The sequence below is a fragment of the Lepidochelys kempii genome, chromosome 10 (assembly GCF_965140265.1).
Source record: "Lepidochelys kempii isolate rLepKem1 chromosome 10, rLepKem1.hap2, whole genome shotgun sequence".
NCBI lineage: Eukaryota > Metazoa > Chordata > Testudines > Cheloniidae > Lepidochelys > Lepidochelys kempii.
Window position 1 is genome coordinate 76,763,120 of NC_133265.1, and position 19,228 is coordinate 76,782,347.

Genomic DNA, 19,228 nt, shown 5'->3' on the forward strand with positions numbered 1-19,228 from the left:
ACTAGCTGACCTCTCGAGGTCCCTTCCAGTACATCTATTCTAAGATTTGATGCAGAATGGTTTAGGTGTAAGGCTGTCCTGGAGATGAAAAAGCATGTGGGTGGAGTTGATGTCATGGAGTGCTAATGAGATCCACTGATGCTCAAGAAATGCCCTATACTGAATTAACTGCTGTCATAAATTGAATTTAAACTTTGTGAAAACTGGTTTTTTTACTTGTTAACTTGGAATCTCCATTTTTGTGGCTGTTACGTTGAGTCCCTGTGAATTTGTGTGTTACATATTTTGTTGCATGATATGATATGTGTACTCCTAGGGTATGTCTACACAACAACTAGACACCCATAGCTGGCTCGTGCCAGTCAATGTGGGCTCATGGGGTTAGGGCTGCGGGGTGGTTTCATTGCTGAATGGACTTCAGGCTCGGGCTGGAGTCCAGGCTCTGGGATCCTGCAAGGTGGTAGGGTCCCAGAGCTTGGGCTCCAACTTGAACCCAGAAGTCAACACGGCAGTGAAACAGCCCCACAGCCTGAACCCTGCAAACCCAAGTCAGCTAGCACAGGCCAGCAGCAGGTTGTCTTTGCTGTACAGACATGCTTACATTCACAATAAGGTATGTAAAAGGGCTGTTACTTGGAGCTTCATACAGAATTCATTTGAGGATGCAAAATATGCCTGCAGATTTTGCAGAAAGAAATTGTTCCTGCTGTGGGGAAAAATGGAGACCAGGCCTTCAGCCTGGCTGAAAAGTTATCCTATATTATTGTTTTAGAATGGTCACTGAGCAAAGAATCAGAAGTTTATGCCAGGAGCAGATTTTCACAGCTATCTAGAAATTAGAAGATAGGCACTTAGTACTGAAATGTCTGTAATGAGCTCTCTGGGTGTCTAATTCATGGCAACCTGGATAAGTCATGTTTGATATGATAAACTTCTTTTTCTGATTAATTCACTTACAGAAAACTGTAGACCTCTTAAAAGACTAAAGTGCTTTTTTGTGAACAAAGTTTACTTTAATCAATGAAGGGTAAATGAGAGAAAACTAGACAGTTGAGTGGCAGGTATTTCTCTCTGCAAGTATGGCCCCTTTTACTTTAGCATCTGAGTGCTGCACAATCTTTAATGTATTTATCCACGTAATGCCCTTGTGAGGTAAGGAAGTATTGGGATCAAATTAAATGTATATCCCAAATTAAAAAAACAATAAGAGGACCAAAAAAGTGCCACCGGGGATAAACCGCTAAGTAAAAGAAGCAGTTAGAGGCAAAAAGGCACCCTTTAAATATTGGAAGGTAAATCCTAGTGAGGAAAATAGAAAGGAACATAAACGTTGACAAGTGAAGTATAAAGTAGGCCAAAAAAAAATTGTAAAGAACAACTAGCCAAAGACTTAAAAACTAACAGCAAAATAAATAAATAAATAAATCAGAAGCAGGAAGCCTGCCAAACAATAAGTGGGGCCACTGGACGATGAAGGTGCTAAAGGAACATTCAAGAAAGTTAAGGCTCTTGCGGAGAAGCTAAATGAATTCTTTGTATCTGTCTTTGCTGCAGAGGATAGGAGGGACATTCTTAAACCTGAGCCATTTTTTTTAGGTGACAAATCTGAGGAACAGTACCAGATTGAGGTGACAGTTTTGGAACAAATTGATAAACAGTAATAATTCACCAGGACCAGATGGTATTCACTTAAGAGTTCTGAAGTAACTCAGATGTGAAATTGCAGAACTACTAACTGTGGTATGTAACCTGTCATTTAAATCAGCTTCTGTACCAGATGACGGGAGGATAGCTAATGTGACACCAATTTTGAAAAACGGCTCCAGAGGCGATCTTGGCAATTATAGGCTGGGTAAGCCTAGCTTCAGTACCAGGCAAATTGGTTTAAATTATAGTAAAGCACAGAATTATCAGACATATAGAGGAACATGATTTACTGGAGAAGAGTCAATATGGCTTTTTAAAGGGAAGTCATGCCTCACCAATCTATTAGAGTTCTTTGAGGGGGTCAGCAAACATGTGAACACGGATGATCCAGTGGATTATAGCGTACTTGGACTTTCAGAAAGCCTTTGACAAGGTCCCTCTCTAAAGGCTCTTAAGCAAAGTAAGCAGTCATGGGGTAAGAGGGAAGGTCTTCTCAGGGATCAGTAGCTGGTTAAAAGAAAACAAAGAGTAGGAATAAATGGTCAGTTTTCAAAATGGGGAGAGGTAAATAGTGGTGTCCTCCAGGGATCTGTACTGGGACCAGTGCTGTTCAACATAGACGTGAATGATCTGGAAAAAGGGGTAAACAATGGGGTGGCAAAATGTGCAGATGATACAAAATTACTCAAGATAGTTAAGTCCAAAGCTGACTGCGAAGAGTTACAAAGGGATTTCACAAAACTGTGTGACTGTGCAACAAAATGACAGATAAAATTAAGTGTTGATAAATGCTAAGTAATGAATGTTGCAAAATGTAATCCCAGCTATGCATACAAAATGGTGGGTCTAAATTAGCTGTTAGCACTCAAGAAAGAGATCTTAGAGTCATGGATAGTTCTCTGAAAACATCTGCTCAATGTGCAGTGGCGGTCAAAAAAGCGAACAGTGTTAGGAATCATTAGGAAAAGGAATACATAATAAGACAGAAAATATTATAATGCCACTATATAAATCCATGATACACCCACAGCTTGAATACTGCATGCAGTTCTTGTCACCCCATCTCAAAAAAGTTATTTTAGAAATGGAAAAGTTACAGAAAAGGGTAACAAAATGATTTAAGGGTATGGAACAGCTTCCCTATGAAGAGAGAGAAAAACACTGGGACTTTTCAGCTTGGAAAAAGATGACTAAAAAGGGATATGATGGAGGTCTATAAAATCATGACCGGTGTGGAGAAAGTGAATAAGGATGTGTTATTTACTCGTTCACATAACACAAAAACCAGGGGTCACCCAATGAAATTAATGGGTAGCAGGTTTAAAACAAACAAAAGGAAGTACTTCTTCCCACAACGCACAGTCAACCTGTGACACTTGTTGTGGGGATGTTCTAAAGGCCAAAATTATAACAGGGTTCAAAAAAAAAATTAGATAAGTTCCTGGAGGATAGGTCCCTCAATGGCTATTAGCCAAGATAGTCAGGGATGCAACCCCATGCTGTGGGTGTCCATGGACTCTGATTGCCAGAAGCTGGAAGTGGACGATGGGCTGGATCACTTGATGATTGCCTGTTCTGTTTATTCCCTCTGAAGCACCTGGCAATGGCCACTGTCAGAAGACAGGATACTGGGCTAGATGGACCATTGGTTTGACCCAATATGATCATTCTTATGTTCCCCATGTCACATATAGGAAACTGAGCCACAGAGAGGCTAAGTGACTTTCCCGGCGTCACTCAGGAAATCTGTGGCAGAGTGGTTAATTAAATCTCGGTCTCCTGAGTGTAGGCCACAGCTCTAACCACTGGATCAGCTTTCCTCTCTACAATTTCAGTTTCACATTCAGTATGAGAGCATTTCTTAGTTTAACTCTGATCTCTTTACTCTTACTTCCTGATATATATAGGTTCTTATATAGCCCTCATTGTGTAACACCTGAGAATCTCACAAACATTAATGAATTTATCCTCACAGTACTCCTGTGAGGTCGGTCTGCGCTTGAGGAACTGGGGCACAAAATAGATGTAAGTGACTTACTTGAAGTCACACAGGAAGTCTGTGTCTGAGCTGGGAGTTGAACTTAGATTTCTATTGCCTTATGCATTTAAACCATCATTCAGTTTCTGATAAATGTCAGTTAAAATGAACCATTTCATAAGTAACCTCTCTCTAGCTGCTCCATCTTTGGTATTCCCATTAACTTTAATAACAATAATACCTGTGGAGCAGCTACTTAACAGGGATGTATTAGTGTCAATATTTATACATTTTCTTGTTGATAACTGTCTAGATCTCTGCTTCTAAAAAGAAAAAAGTGGTGCCCCTTTTTAATCTTCTGGGCATTGCTGCATTTAGTTAGTGTTAGACTGGGTAACATCAAATTACAAGACCTAACAAATGATCTGTTGTACTCTTAACATTTAATGCATTTGCTATATTGGAGATGAAAAATGCCCTTTTCTCCTGTGTGAATGGAAGGAGGTCAGTTATCTGCGAGAAGCCGCTAATCTATAACAAGTATGTAAAAGCAGTACATCATATTGTAATACTACTGCATTACAACTGATTATAGTTTCATAGATTGTAAGACCAGAAGGGATCATTGTGATCATCTGGTCTGACTTCCCATATATCGTAGGCCATAGAACTTCCCCAAAATAAGTCTTAGAGCATATCGTTTAGAAAAATATCCAAACTTGATTTTAAAATTTTCAATGATAGAGAATCCCTTGGTAAATTGTTCCAGTGGTTAATTATTCTCACTGTTAAAAATGTATACCTTACTTCCAGTCTGAATTTGTCTAGCTTCAACTTCCAGCTGTTAGATCATGTTATACATTTCTCCGTTAGATTGTGAAGAGTCCATTATTATATTTGTTCCTTATATGGTACTTATAGACCATAACCAGGTCACCCCCTTACCATTCTCTTTGTTACACTAAATAGAATGAGCACTTTGAGTCTATCATTATAAGTCTGTCACTTCTAATCCTTTAATCATTCCCGTAGCCCTTCTCAAAACCACTTCAGATTTTTCAACATTCTTCTTGAATTGTGGACACCAAAACTGGGCACAATATTCCACTTGCACGTGTACCAAATAGAGAGGTAAAATAACCAGTCTACACTTAGTCAAGATTGTTGTTTATGCATCCAAGGGTTACATTAGCTCTTTTGGCCACAGGATCACACTGGGAGCATATGTTCAGCTGATTATTCCCAAATCTTTTTCAGAGTCACTGCTTCCCAGGATGGAGTCCTGCATCCTGTAAAGGTGGTTTATATTCTTGTTCTTAGATGTATGTTTCTATATGGTGTTATTAACACACACATTGTTTGCTTGTGCCCAGTTTACCAAGGGATCCAGATAGTCCTCAATTAATTACCTGTTTTCTTCATTATTTTTTACTCCCCCCAGTTTTTCTGTGTCATCTACACACTTTATCAGTAATGATTTTATGTTTTCTGCCAGGTCACTGGTAAAAATGTTTCTTTTACTTTAATTAATAAAACAAAGAAAAAAAAACAAAAAAAACCCATGCAAACAAACACACCAACCCAAAACTGTGCACTGATGACTTGTAAACAGACAATTCCTTAGAGTCTTCTTTATGGGGGAAATCTACTCACTGCACTTTTAATAGAAGAAATAATATGAATTTTCACTCAACTCTAAATAGCTGTAGGATGGATAATTTAGTTAATCCAGCAAATTGTGTAGAAAGTGAAATGACAAACATGTAAAACCCCAGACTTTGAGAGTTTGAATTCATATTCACTGTGGAAACAATACATTCTCTCTACTGGCAGTTACTAGACATCTTAAGCCTTGAGGTCCAGGAATCCATTTAGGAATGAATAATCCCGTTGTCCAGCATAGGTCAACAGCAGCATTTTTAATGTCAACAGGTTACTAGTAAATTTACTGCAAAAGTTGAAATAAAAGTATATCAGTAGGGAGCTGTCTCTCTGTTCTCACACACTCAAAAATATTTCTGTGCTGTGTGAGAGGTTCATATTTCATAAAATATACGTAGTCCTGTGCCAGTTGTTTGTAGTATCTCTTACATTAATGTATGTTTCATAACAAAAGTGCCTCAAGCTAATAGTTAAATTGCGTACAGTATCTACTATAAAACTGTCAGTATGCTTTACTTTTAGAAACAGAGGTTTGAATCCTGAGTGCAGTCTTTATTGTATCTCAGTGGAATTTGACAGCTAGCTTTAATCCTTGGAGAGCCAGAGATACAGGTTAAAATTTGCCAGATATTGGAAATGTTCCAGCTTTTAGAACAAGAAACTGTCTTTTGCTAGAGAGTGGCATACAGCAGGGACACTCATAAGCTTTCAAGCAATATGCCTTCCTGCATCTAAGATTGAAAAATAGCTCTATCTACCATGGAATATAGTGGATCATTGTACAAATGGCCAATCCCAGTATTTTATGATTTATTATTTCGGACCTGTTAATTTCTTTATAAAATGCGGATGTATCCGTTAATGAATTCTAGAGAGAACTTTTCTCCCACATACTGTAATATTGGATCAAAGAATGTAATCGTTACCAAACTTCTTTGTATTTCATCACTTTATCTAGAATTATTTGATACCTCGATATTCTGGACAATATATTGGTAAATAATTTACATACTAAAAACTTTTTTTTTTTTTTACTATTACAGTACTACTAGAAATTGAGGAAAAATTAAAATGAGGAAAATGCTCACATCTTTTATTTTAGACTACTGTGTTGAGTATTCAGGACTTATTTAGTATATGCTCTTGTCTGGCTGGTTGGGGGAAAGCATGTTTATTTTTAGCTGTTGATTGACTAATGGATAGCAGACTTCATCTTTTGAGAAGTCAAGGTCTTCAATTGCAAGGTTGGTACGTAACTGTTGTGAAAGCAGTACTTTGGTTACTTATCTAGTTTATTATATTGTGTTCTAATTTAATTTTTTGTATGAACACTTTTTATGTATTTCAGTGACGCTTTAGTCTTGGCAGTCATACAGAAGTTGCAAAATTAAATGCATCAATCATTGTCCTGTAGGTTTACAAGCATTTGTCGCCTGCTATTAGTTATATTTAAAATACACATTTTTTTGCTTAGGTCAGAATGTAAAATTTTAATTGCTAATGTAGAAAAAATATTTTCTTTCATTGAGTTATGGGGGAAATGTTGTCTGGTTAGTATACTAAAGGTATTGTTATTAGGGTTGGTCCTGATTAATGTCTTAATTATTTCAAAGGGGGCAATAAACAGTTTTTTTTTTATGACAATAGCAGTTAATCCTGTAACTGGAAGAGTCATGAGCACCACTGTGACAGAGAAGAAATATTATCAGACATAGAGCTATTAAAAAGCACAAAATTGTGGAAAGTAACACAATGAGGTTAATCAGAAAAATGCAGCTAATACAATAAAATCAAAAATAATTTTGAAGTGCACTCATTCAATGAGAGAAATGTGGCATTGTAGTACAGAAAGAGTTAGTAGTGATAGTAGACAGTAAAATAGATATGCAATGCAATATGGTTGCAGGAATGCCAACGTAATTTTGAGCTGTGCAGACAGAAGCATCATGTTGCTGAGCAAGAGGAATTAATTTCCATCTCTCTGGTGTGACCATGCACTTGGAGCCTCAATCTTTTGGCTGGAAACCTAGAAGGAAAATGAAAATACTACAGATTTATTGTAAGGACTAGATATTCTCCTAAAGTAATCTAGAAAATAGGATGTGATGTTGGGCAAGGCAGTGATGATTTATGTGCAGACAATCCTGGAATTCTTAACTTCTAGATGATTGACTCTGCACCTTAACTTTCTTTTATCGTAGCTGTCCATATGTTAAAAATAAATCTCACAAGGAAAGTAGTGAAAGTGTCATAAAAGAGAACGTTAAAAATGGACGGGAGAAAGCACTAAAAATGTGTGCCTCTGCGACTTGACAGGATCCCAGTGTTCCTCTCCTCACCACTCATTTGATTCATTATTGGCCTTGCATCCTCTAATTGTGGGGACTAGTTGCTGCTTTTCTCATTTTTGTGAACTTCAGAGATTTTTCTTTGGAAGCAGCACAAGTGAATTTTTGTGTATCTGGAAGAGTTTCAAAGAGTACAAGATTTAAAAGGAGGTTTTGGACACTGCGGATGTTATAAATCTGCCAGCAACTGTGATAGGCAGTAACAGTGAGGATGTCACACATCTTTGGAAGAGGAGGAGGCCTAGAGTTGGGGCAAGGGTTTATGAGCATAGAGTTTAAAGAGATGGTGGAAAGGTCTGAATGGGAGATGGAAGGAGGTGATCCCTGGGCTCAGGTTGGAATTGATGGTTCTAGGGACTAGATTCTAGGAATTACAAACCCACAGCCTCTGCATGTGTTACTGATTAAAATCAGGTCAGTAGTTCTAGAACAGAATTACACTTTTATAACAGGTTTCAGAGTAACAGCCGTGTTAGTCTGTATTCGCAAAAAGAAAAGGAGTACTTGTGGCACCTTAGAGACTAACCAATTTATTTGAGCATGAGCTTTTGTGAGCTACAGCTCACTTCATCGGATGCATACTGTGGAAACTACAGAAGACATTATATACACAGAGACCATGAAACAATACCTTCTCCCACCCCACTCTCCTGCTGGTAATAGCTTATCTAAAGTGATCATCGAGTTGGGCCATTTCCAGCACAAATCCAGGTTTTCTCACCCTCCGCCCCCCCCCCCCCCCCCAACAAACTCACTCTCCTGCTGGTAATAGCCCATCCAAAGTGACCATTCTCTTTAAAATGTGTATGATAATCAAGGTGGGCCATTTCCAGCACAAATCCAGGTTTTCTCACCCCCCCACCCCCATACACACACAAACTCACTCTCCTGCTGTCAATAGCTCATCCAAAGTGACCACTCTCCCTACAATGTCACTTTGGATGAGCTATTACCAGCAGGAGAGTGAGTTTTGGAGGGGGGGGGGCCGGGGGTGAGAAAACCTGGATTTGTGCTGGAAATGGCCCAACTTGATGGTCACTTTAGATAAGCTATTACCAGAAGGAGAGTGGGGTGGGAGAAGGTATTGTTTCATGGTCTCTGTGTATATAATGTCTTCTGTAGTTTCCACAGTATGCATCCGATGAAGTGAGCTGTAGCTCACGAAAGCTCATGCTCAAATAAATTGGTTAGTCTCAAAGGTGCCACAAGTACTCCTTTTCTTTTTACTTTTATAACAGTCCAGCTCCTCCTGGATTGGTGTTCACATCATAAATACTACCACTGCAATTAATACTAATTGGCATTCTTATAAATTTTAGCAACATAATCCAGGATTGAATAGGGAAACTAAATTATTCTTATGCCTTGTGAGGAGCCCTCCGGATTAGAGTTTTGGCAAGTTGCAAGGCATGGAGTGAGCACTGATACGATCAGTGTTGTGTATTTCCTGTACGGGAAATTGACCAAGATGTTCTATCTAGAAGTATCGGAAGCATTTTGCTTTCAGTAAAATGTCGGAGAAAGGTTCAGCAAAATATTGGAACATTTGTACTGCTGTCTAAACATAACTTTTGAACCTTTTATGGTTAATCCATCACTAACATTCTCATACGGTGTTTCCTCATACCAGTCATTACAATAAAATCAATCCAAAACCATTAGTCATTTAGTTACATATTTTATTTTTACATGGTGGAACAAAGCCATTTTAAAACTTCTGAGTCACTCTGTTTTCAGCCTTTATCATAGCTTGTTGAGGCATTTGTACAGTGTGTTTATTTGTAACACAACTAAGCTATTGTTTTCATTAAATTTTAATGTATATACAGGTTCCACACCTGCTGTGGTTTCTTCTAAATACTCATGGTGAATTTCTTACGACAAGAATCTTATAGTTCTCTGATCTAATCAACTAATATATGATGCAGAGAAACATCCAAGCTACAAAAACATATTTATTGGCGCTCAGCATAGTGGGTTAGAAAACAACCATCAGAAAAGGTTTTCAGAAATCTTTGTCTGGAAACCAACAAAGAAAATGAAAATAGTACAGATTTATTGTAAGGACCAGATGTACTCCTGAAATAATCCAGAAAATAGGAGTTAGTATTCTTTCCTTATGATGCTTAAACATTCCATTGCACAACATGAAATGAAATGTTTCCCTTCCCTCTAGTAAGAATTTTTAATTGTGTATGCAAAAATACCAGTTTAAGAAGTACTCTTTTGTTCTAGTTATCCTGAAGTGCAAAAACTTTAAGATTTTATGTTGAGTACCATACACACATTTTGTGTGTGACCCCATCTCTGTATGCTACCTAAAGATTATTTGGTCGTCTTTGGTTTTTTTCTTAGCATGCTTTATTTTCAGGGGGTCTAAAAATTTCTCTGCCTTTGTGATCATATCCACGAAAGAATTTTGTGAGGATCACTTACTTACATTCGGTGTCGAAGTAATAACTTTTAGCATAGAGAATATGGAGGGTAGAGCCAGCACTTGTTTATGGAATTTTTCTTTCCTGCATACACACAGATTGATTCCCAGTAGTCATGACCTTTGTGTCTTTTATTGAGCGAGAGCCTGTTATCATGTCTAACTTCGTAGCCTGTGAGAAAACTGAGGCTGGCCTGTCTCCCACAGGCCTCGCCTGGCCTTGTTAACAGATTACAGCATTCCACTTGTTAGTACCAGCCATACAGGAGAAACTTTTTACTATTATGCTACTGGATAGTGATAAAGTAGACAGTCTTTTTATATCAGTTAGGTCCTCAAAGTGACCGTTCATGTTTTGGTGATAATGAAACAGAGCTTTGGATATCAAACACAGACTTGGATTTATCTGTAATAGTGACCCATAGCTTTAAGTTCTCTAACAATGACAGGAACCCCATCTGGAGTGAAGGTTTCCAGAATCTTGAAGTGGAGATACTGAGGCATTTTACTTCCTCATGAGTCAAGTCAGGGTTAACCCCATTACTATCAGAATAAAAAATAACTATTGAAAAAAGGGTGAAGGTATTCTTAAATATTTAGCCTAATATGTACACTTTACATTAATAGTTTGTTTAATTTCTAAACTTCAGTGTTGGTGGACAGCACTGGTGGGTATGATTGAGAGAATTAAATTTTGAAGTCTCCACTTAAGCTGTACTGATTATTTGGGCATTCTGAGAAAGAGATTTATGAGATTCCTAGATTTTAAGTGTAATTACTATAAAACATTTGGCAAAATAATTTTAAATACTATAAAAATCAAAACTCTCACAATATTTAAATAATACAGAGTATAAAATGTAGGCTGGAGTTCACACAGATAACCACTGTACATTTCTTGCAGGCTGCCTTTTTCTTATTTACTTGCATATTTAATACTACTTCATTAAAACGTAATATTTAATACTACTTCAGCTGCTCCTAAAGGAGTGCTGGGCACGGTGTGTATATTCAGATCCATGTACAGATGTAACCTATTCAAATTCTATTTATAGATTATAAAGGTTAAATGTAATCCAGATTATACAGTGTTAACATTTTCCCTGCTGATACCAAAGTGTAGAGGACTGACAGCCTGAACTTGTTGAGAAGGGTTGGGAGGGATAACAGTCTCCGACCTTCAGAGTCCCAAACAGCAGGTCCTTGTATGGCTAAGTCCATGTAAGTGTCCACCTGATTGGTTAGACCAGTAGAGATCAATGCTGTGACAGGTGTTAGAAAAAGCTACACCTGTTTTTCCCCATATGCTGATTTAGTGATTAAATTTTTGTGGGAGTTCCAGCCAGTGTGTGTAGGCTGCACAACACATGCCAAGTAATTTGAGAAGGAATTATATCTCACCAATGATGACCTGTGATCTTTGAGAATCTCATATAACTGAATTTTATAAAGTATTGCCTTACCATTAGGAAGTGAAATTAAGCAATCTGTTGCTTACTAACAAAATACTAAGTAAAAATGTTTATTTTTAGTGGAAGTGCAATTGGTTGTACACAGTTTTCTAGCTTTATTCATAGCATAAACTGAACATTTCTCTGAAGAAATTCAATTGCAGATAATTATACAGTTTGCCTTCTTACCAAGCTGCTAATGTGGATCCTATCGCCATAAGATCTGGGCACCTTATTCTGTTTGATAAAGAATTGATATATACTTTTATTAATCTGAAAAAAGAAGATAACAGTTTTTTTAAAAAAGCTAACAAATAATTGTTCTGAGATTCTTCTTCTAAAAGTATATTCACTGTCAATTGTTGAATGGAAATTCAAACTATGACCGAATGAAACATCTTTCAGGTTGCTTAGGAAACCTTGAGAATGCAATAGTTCTATGGTACATGAAATGACAGGTAGCTCTGATTTTAATTCGGTGGGGTTGTTTTTTTATTTAGAAGACAAGTTGGTTAAAGATAGGTTGTCTGTCCAAATGAAGACTCTCTCTGCACCACTGTTCTCTCACACACTTCTGACATTTAAATGTTTATGATTATATTTCACTGACAAATTTTCTATTAACAATAAACTCTTCCTAGAGGTGGAAAACTTAGAGATTCTATTTAAAACAAACAAAAAATGAACTTGCTTGCTATGTGGATTTTCTGAACGTATAATACCAAGGAAAAATAAGCATTAAAGAATATGAATATACTTTTCAAGATCTTTAAGGCAAGAGACCTGAAGTTCAAAAACTTGTCTCTTGGTAGCTGATTTCATAGCTCCGTAGTGGGGAGACATGTACATTAAGGGGATGTTGATGCAGGTCCATATTTCGTAAACAGGAAAAGTCCCAACAAAGAAATCACATTAAAATTAAGTCACCGCAGAAGATATGCACGTGAAAAAAGCTTACATTTGGAAAACTACAGTGTCTTAGAAAGGGGTTTCAAAATAAAAACGGTTGTATTTTGAGCATTGTTCTTCTTGGGTTGTCATGTTCTATGCAGTACTTGTTTTCATGGTGTATGCAGAGTGACTGAAGACCAGGAAAATATGTGCTGGCTAAGTCTAAGAAAACTAATCAGGCAAATTGTTACATATGTTGTTAAAACCATTCAATAATACATTCATTTGGAAATTTTACTCACTATATTCTACACAGTTAATTTTACTGTTTTTCTAGTGAGAATAGAACATTTGGGAAACCAACATTGATACTTCATTAATACAAGGCCAATGATTTATTTTGGCATTACATCCTCCTTACAGAGAACACTATTTAAAAACAAACAAACCGCTACACTGGATTCTTGTGCTAATATGGAAAGTACCCTTTTTATTATCACTAACAATTCTAACCTCTTCCTGTAGCCTTCAATGTTAGTTCTGTATATCAAACTGCTTGATTGCATCAGCAGATAGCTAAAACAAAGGCTGGTCATGGAATTCCTGGGGGCCAAAGTAATGAAAGGTTGTAGTTACCCATGAGATCAAAGCTCGGAAAGGCTATGCCTCTAAGTGCACCTTCCATCATGGTGCCCTGCATAGCTACTTATTTTGGAAGGCCTAGCTTGTCTTTTAAAGTGGATTGCATTTCTGACAGGGTTATACAGTTTCAGTGGCTCTGAATATGATTCAGCTTACAAGAAGTGTTGGCAAATTAGTATTATTTGTGTGTGAATTTTCCAATTGTATTTCAGACTTTAAGAAAAAAAGGCCTTAATGGTTGTGAGAGCCCTGATGCTGACGATTACTTTGAGCACAGTCCACTATCGGAGGACAGATACAGCAAACTAAATGAAGATAGTGATTTTATTTTCAAGCGAGGCCCTGTAAGTACTTTCATTTTACCTCTACTTTTTATTTGTTGATTCTTTTTATTAACTTCATTATTTAGGCTCTGAACAAGAAGGAACACAGAGGGTGTGACAGCCCGGACCCTGACACTTCATATGTGCTCACGCCACATACAGAAGAAAAATATAAAAAAATTAATGAAGAGTTTGATAATATGATGCGGAATCATAAAGTCGCAGTGAGTACTAAAGAATGGCTTGTGTTTTTATCATGTGCATGAGAACTTTCACAATGTTTTGCCTACCATTGAATACCACACTAAAGAGTAGATGGTTTAATTGTTTATGAAGCAGATATACCTATTTATTATGTATGCATATGCGTGTATGTGAGAGAAATTCTGAAAGTTATGTGAAACTATCATGTAAACTAGGAGTTCTTAAACTTTCCCAGGGGGTCTGTAGCTCCTCTCCTGTGCTCCTGAAGTTTCACACTTGTTTATGGTGTTCCTGACTCTCAGGAACCCATCCCCCTTTCTAGATGCTGCCTAAAACTTTTTTTTTTTTTTTAAACTAGGATGGACTCTTATCCTGAGATGTAAGATAACTTGTGTAGAGGGATTTTAAATTTTTTACCCCTCTGCAATGGAACAAGGTTACAACAAATGAGAAACAGCTTAAAAAATATTTCCTAGGAGGATGCCATCATATAGAGAATTTGTTCTCCCTCTGGTAAATTAGTCAATGGGTAATATCTTCAAAAGCACCTTACTTAAAAGACGAAGTCCTATTTTCAAAAGTGACGAAAGCATGTAGGCTCCTAAAGGTGTGACTTTTCAAAGGTATTTAGGTGATTAAAGAAGTAATAGGTGCCTAGTGGGATTTTGAAAAGTATCTAAGCAGTAAAGCACCTGACCCCCATTAAAATCCCATTAGTTGCTCATCTACATCTTCAGGCACCTAAATACCTTCTGAAAATTTCACCCTCAAGTGCCTAAGTCACATCTGAAAATAGACTTAGGCACCTAAACCACATAGCCACTTCTTGAAATTTTTGCTCAATATCTTGTATTGTCAGAAGACATCCCACAGGCCATTTTACAGCTAATCCAAAAGCAAACCTGGCCAGGGCCTGAGTCCTCACATCAGCACCAAGACTGCCTACCGCACTTCACAATTTTGTATACATATAAATATGATTGTTCTAGGGGCTATGGAGTGGCTTAGTGGAGCATCAGTCTTGGAGAGGAATTATGGTGTCTCATGGTTCAAGAAGTTTAGGAGCCACTGTTATAATTTATTGGTGTGGGTTGGGGGTCATATTAATTCCTCTTTCAAAGTAAATTAATTTTGCTTATAGAATAAATCAGAAAATTGATGAATATGCCAAAGAAAAATATTGCCTCCTAATGAAAGTAATTTTGAAACTCTGCTACATCTTTTCAGTTGTACATCATTGGATTTCTTGTGGCAATTAAAAAGTGGACTGGTTAGGTTCGTCTTAAAATCTACAAGAAAACTGAGTGATTTAATACACAAGAGGTGACTCTAATCCCCAACCAACTCTCCAGTAATGGATATAATTCCTTTGTTAATCCACATTGCTCTGGGTTAACTGTGTACTGTCAGTCTTGGTAGCATTAGTTCTTTCATTAGGCTCTCTTTTCTTGCACACGAAAGATATTTGTCCCTCGTTGCCAGTTTGAAGAATCCTCTCTAGGGTTTACATCAGTGGACATTGTTGTGTCTTTGAACCTGAACCCTAATGGTAGTTCTTTAGATTAACTTGAAACTTTAGATATCGAGAAGTGGTGTGTCAGGGCATCTTCTCTAGGTCTGAGTTCGCACGAGTAATCACAGTCTCCAGTATAGTCTCTAAGCTGTCCCCTCTTATAGAAACTTTAACTTTTCAGGTCGGTATCTCTGGCTCCATTGAGTGCCATGAATTCCAGTCTGAAAAGTTCCCATAATTAGAATGACTGATTACAATTGTAAACTTTAGTGCTCCCTACGTTTATTTACATATGGTTAATTTATAACTGTTATGGTTTTGTTTCCATACCCGTGGGTCATATCACAAAAAATAGTCCCCTAGCCTTTATGAAAGACTTTGTGCTGACTGCTGTCAAAGGAGAGGAAAGACAGACAGCGTGGAGTAGTTGGTCAGATCTAAAAGCCTACCCAATAAATGGGCTGGCAGTGTGATATGTGGGTCTTCATTGTAGCAGTAAAAGTTGCTATCACTGAGTGCTTCTACATAGAAAGAAACACATACGAGGATATTACTATACATTTCCTCTGTTACAGTTTTGGAATTGTTGAAGGTGTTGCCTTGTGCTGCTTAAATGTAGTGTATGTTTAAAAATTTAGTGCAAAAATAATTTGTCATAGATATTAAAAAGTTCATTGGAGTGGCCTGCATGTAAAAATAAAATATCAATAATATAGCTTATTGGATGGATGTTTACATATGGAGAGTGCCGCCTTAACAGAAGTGCTTTTTATTCATTGGAGTTGAATCTTTTTGCTGCAAACTGTACCAAGAAATAATGATCTTTTCCCCCATCTCTCAGAATTACTTTGATATAGATACTGTACGAAAGCATTATTTCTAAATTTTACTTTCAGAAAACGTACTATGTAGTACACGCACTAGTTATGAAGTATTATAAAGAAAAATTAAACTTTAGGTAATGAATGAATACAGTACATTTTGTGGTGATATACTGTTTTTTAAAATTCATTTATTAAATAAAAAACTTTATTCACGTGTATTGGGCTTCCTACTCATTAATGCAAATTATCAAGGTTCTATTGTCCATCAAATAGTACTGACATTTTGACTCTAATTTTGGTGGTATGAACATTTGTATTGAAAGGGAAAAAATCAGACAACATGTATACATTAGAGACACAGCAGATTTTTTTTACAGGATTACATTCCTTTAAAAATGATATAAAATTATGATTTGGAAAAATTCGGTTATCATCCTTGTATTTGCTAAAGCTTATTGGGTATTAAATGTTTTCATATTGAGAATGTATGTAACTAAGAAATAAAGATTCAATCAAAATTTCTATATTCAAATAATTAGCACTCTTAATTTACAGAAATTCATTAGTATTCAGGTAAATAGAATTTTCTAGACTGTAAAAAGTATTTGTGAATTTTTATAGATAGATAACAACAATAATGCTTTAATTTCAATGTCAGGACTGTCAGAAAAAAGATACCATTACTAACTTCTCTCTTTTGTCTCATGACTGACTCAGTTTTGTTTTATAATGTGCATGTTTATGTATTCTTACATTTTGAAGATGCAACAAATTCATTGATTATTAAAATGTTTAGCTTATCAACTGGCTTTCAGGTATCAGGAATCAAATGTTAAGTAATGGCATACTTCTGATTAAAGTTAATGAATGAATATCAATAAAATATCTCCAGTCTAATGTTTACAAACTGTAGCTATCAATATACCTGACATTGATAAATGACCTTTCTGAAATGTATCTTTAAGTACTGTAGTTCACAATACCATTCTCTTCAGAGTGGATGTTTTATAATTGTGCATTTTTAGAGTGATACAAAATTACTAAACTAACATAATTAATCTGACTTTATCTCAATATTATAGCCTTGACAAACATTACTGTGCAATATTAATATGTTCTTGTTTTTGTTTTCAGCCTGGCTTGCCTCCCCAGAATTTTTCAATGTCTGTTACGGTTCCAGTGTCCAATCCCAATACTTTAACCTACAGTAACCCAGGGAGTTCCCTTGTATCCCCGTCACTGGCAGCCAGTTCATCATTAACAGACACGACCATGCTCTCCCCACCTCAGGCCACATTACATCGAAATGTATCACCTGGAGCCCCTCAGAGACCGCCAAGTACTGGCAATGCAGGTAAGACTTCAGTAGTGCTACATTTCCTCTTTTTTTCCCCTTTAATTCCCATAAAGCTTACATTATGAAAAACTAGCAAAACTGTATGCTGTAGTTGTGATTTCTTACATGGATAAAATCATAGAAATGTAGGACTGGAAGGACCTCAAGAAGTCATCAAATCCAGCCCCCTGTACTGTGGTAGGACCAAGTAAATGTAGACTATCCCTGACAGGTGTTTGTCCAACTTGTTTGTAAAAGCTTCCAATGATGGGGACTCCATGACCTCCCTTAGAAGCCTATTCCAGATCTTAACTGCCCTTAGAGTTAGAAAGGTTTTCCTAATGCCCAATCTAAATCACCCTTGCTGCAGATTAAACCCATGACTTCTTGTCCTACCTTCAGTGGACATGGACAACAACTGATCACTGTCCTCTTTATAACAGCCCTTAATGTATTGGAAGACTGTTTTTAGGTCCCCCCTCGGTCTTCTTTTCTCAAGACTAAATATGCCCAGTTTTTTTAACTTTTCCTCATAAATCAGGTTTTCTAAAGCTTTTATCATTTTTGTTGCTCTCCTCTGGACTCTTTCCACTTTGTCCATATCTTTCCTAAATTGTGGTGCCTAGCAGTGCCAAGTAGAGAGGGACAATTACCTCTTGTTGCTCATATACTGTTAATGCACTCCAAAATAATTTTAGACTTTTTTGTAGCTGAATCTCATGAACTACTCTCATTCAGTTTGTGGTCCACTATAACCTCCAGATCCTTTTAAACAGTACTACCACCTAGACAATTATTCCCCATTTTGTAGTTGTGCACTTTATCTTTCCTTCCTAAGTGAAGTACTTTGCACTTGCCTTTATTGGATTTCGTCCTGTTGAATTCAGGCCAATTCTCCAGTTTGTCAAGATCATCTTGATTTTTAAACATGTCCTCCACAGTGCTTGCAACCCTTCCCAGACTGGTGTCATCTGCCAATTTTATAAGCATATTCTCTGCTCCATTATCCACGTCATCAAGGAAAATACTGAATAGTATCAGATCCAGGACTGACCCCTGTGGGATCCCACTTGATATGCCCTCCCAATTTGACAGCAAATCATTGATAACTTCTGTTTGAGTATAGTATTTCAACCAGTTGATCAGACACCTTATAGTAATTTCATCTAGACCATATTTCCCTAGTTTGCTTATGAGAATGGCATGCGGGATTGTGTCAAAAGCCTTACAAAAATCAAGGTACATCACGTCTACTGCTTCCCCCTTATCCACTACATGAGTAATGTTATCACAAATGGAAATTAAGTTGGTCTGGCATGATTTGTTCTTGACAAATCCATGCTGACTATTCCTTATAATCCTATTATCCTCCAGGTGCTTAAAAATTTTGTCCCATGCTTGTGGTGTTCTTTTGTAGTCCTTAGCAATTTGTCCATATTTCCATATTTATAAGGTTTCTTTTTGATTTTCAGGTCATTAAAAAGCTGATGTTATAGCCATATTGACCTTTTACTATTTTCCCCATCTTTCCTTTCCATCAGAATAGTTTGGCAGTTGTGCCTGTAATTATTGTCTCGCTGAGGAACTGCCAGCTCTCCTGAACTCCTTTTTCCCTTAGATTTTCTTCCCATGGAACCTTGCCTGCCAATTCTCTGAGTTTTTTAAAGTCTGCTTTTTTGAAGTCCATTGTCCTTATTCTGCTGCTCTCACTCCTTCCCTTCCTTAGAATCATGAAATATATTATTTCATATCATGCTAAACTTTTTCATGATCACTGTCACCCAAATTGCCTTTCACCTTCAGATTTGCTACCAATTCCTATCTCTTGGTCAGAATCAAGTCTAAAATGGTTGTCCTCCTGGTTATTTCCTCTACTTTCTGGAACAAAAATTCTTCTTCAAGTGCTTGTTTATGTCGAGTCCAATCAGGTGTGCGCACACCGCATGCACGGTCATTGGAAAGTTTTTTCCCTTAG

At 37.0% G+C, this 19,228-nt stretch overlaps 1 protein-coding gene across 8 annotated transcripts in view; it reads left to right on the forward strand.

Annotated features, from left to right (window-relative positions):
* Window positions 1-19,228, forward strand: part of MEF2A (myocyte enhancer factor 2A) — a 161,973-nt gene that overhangs the window by 101,805 nt on the left and 40,940 nt on the right. For 5 of the 8 annotated variants that reach the window (XM_073304262.1, XM_073304265.1, XM_073304267.1 and 2 more), the window contains 2 exons: window positions 13,463-13,600; window positions 17,052-17,271. In XM_073304262.1, coding sequence (XP_073160363.1) covers window positions 13,463-13,600; window positions 17,052-17,271 — 358 coding nt within the window. Of the gene's footprint in view, window positions 1-13,265; window positions 13,398-13,462; window positions 13,601-17,051; window positions 17,272-19,228 lie in introns of all 8 variants that reach the window. The other 3 variants (XM_073304264.1, XM_073304266.1, XM_073304269.1) reach the window with 2 other exon arrangements.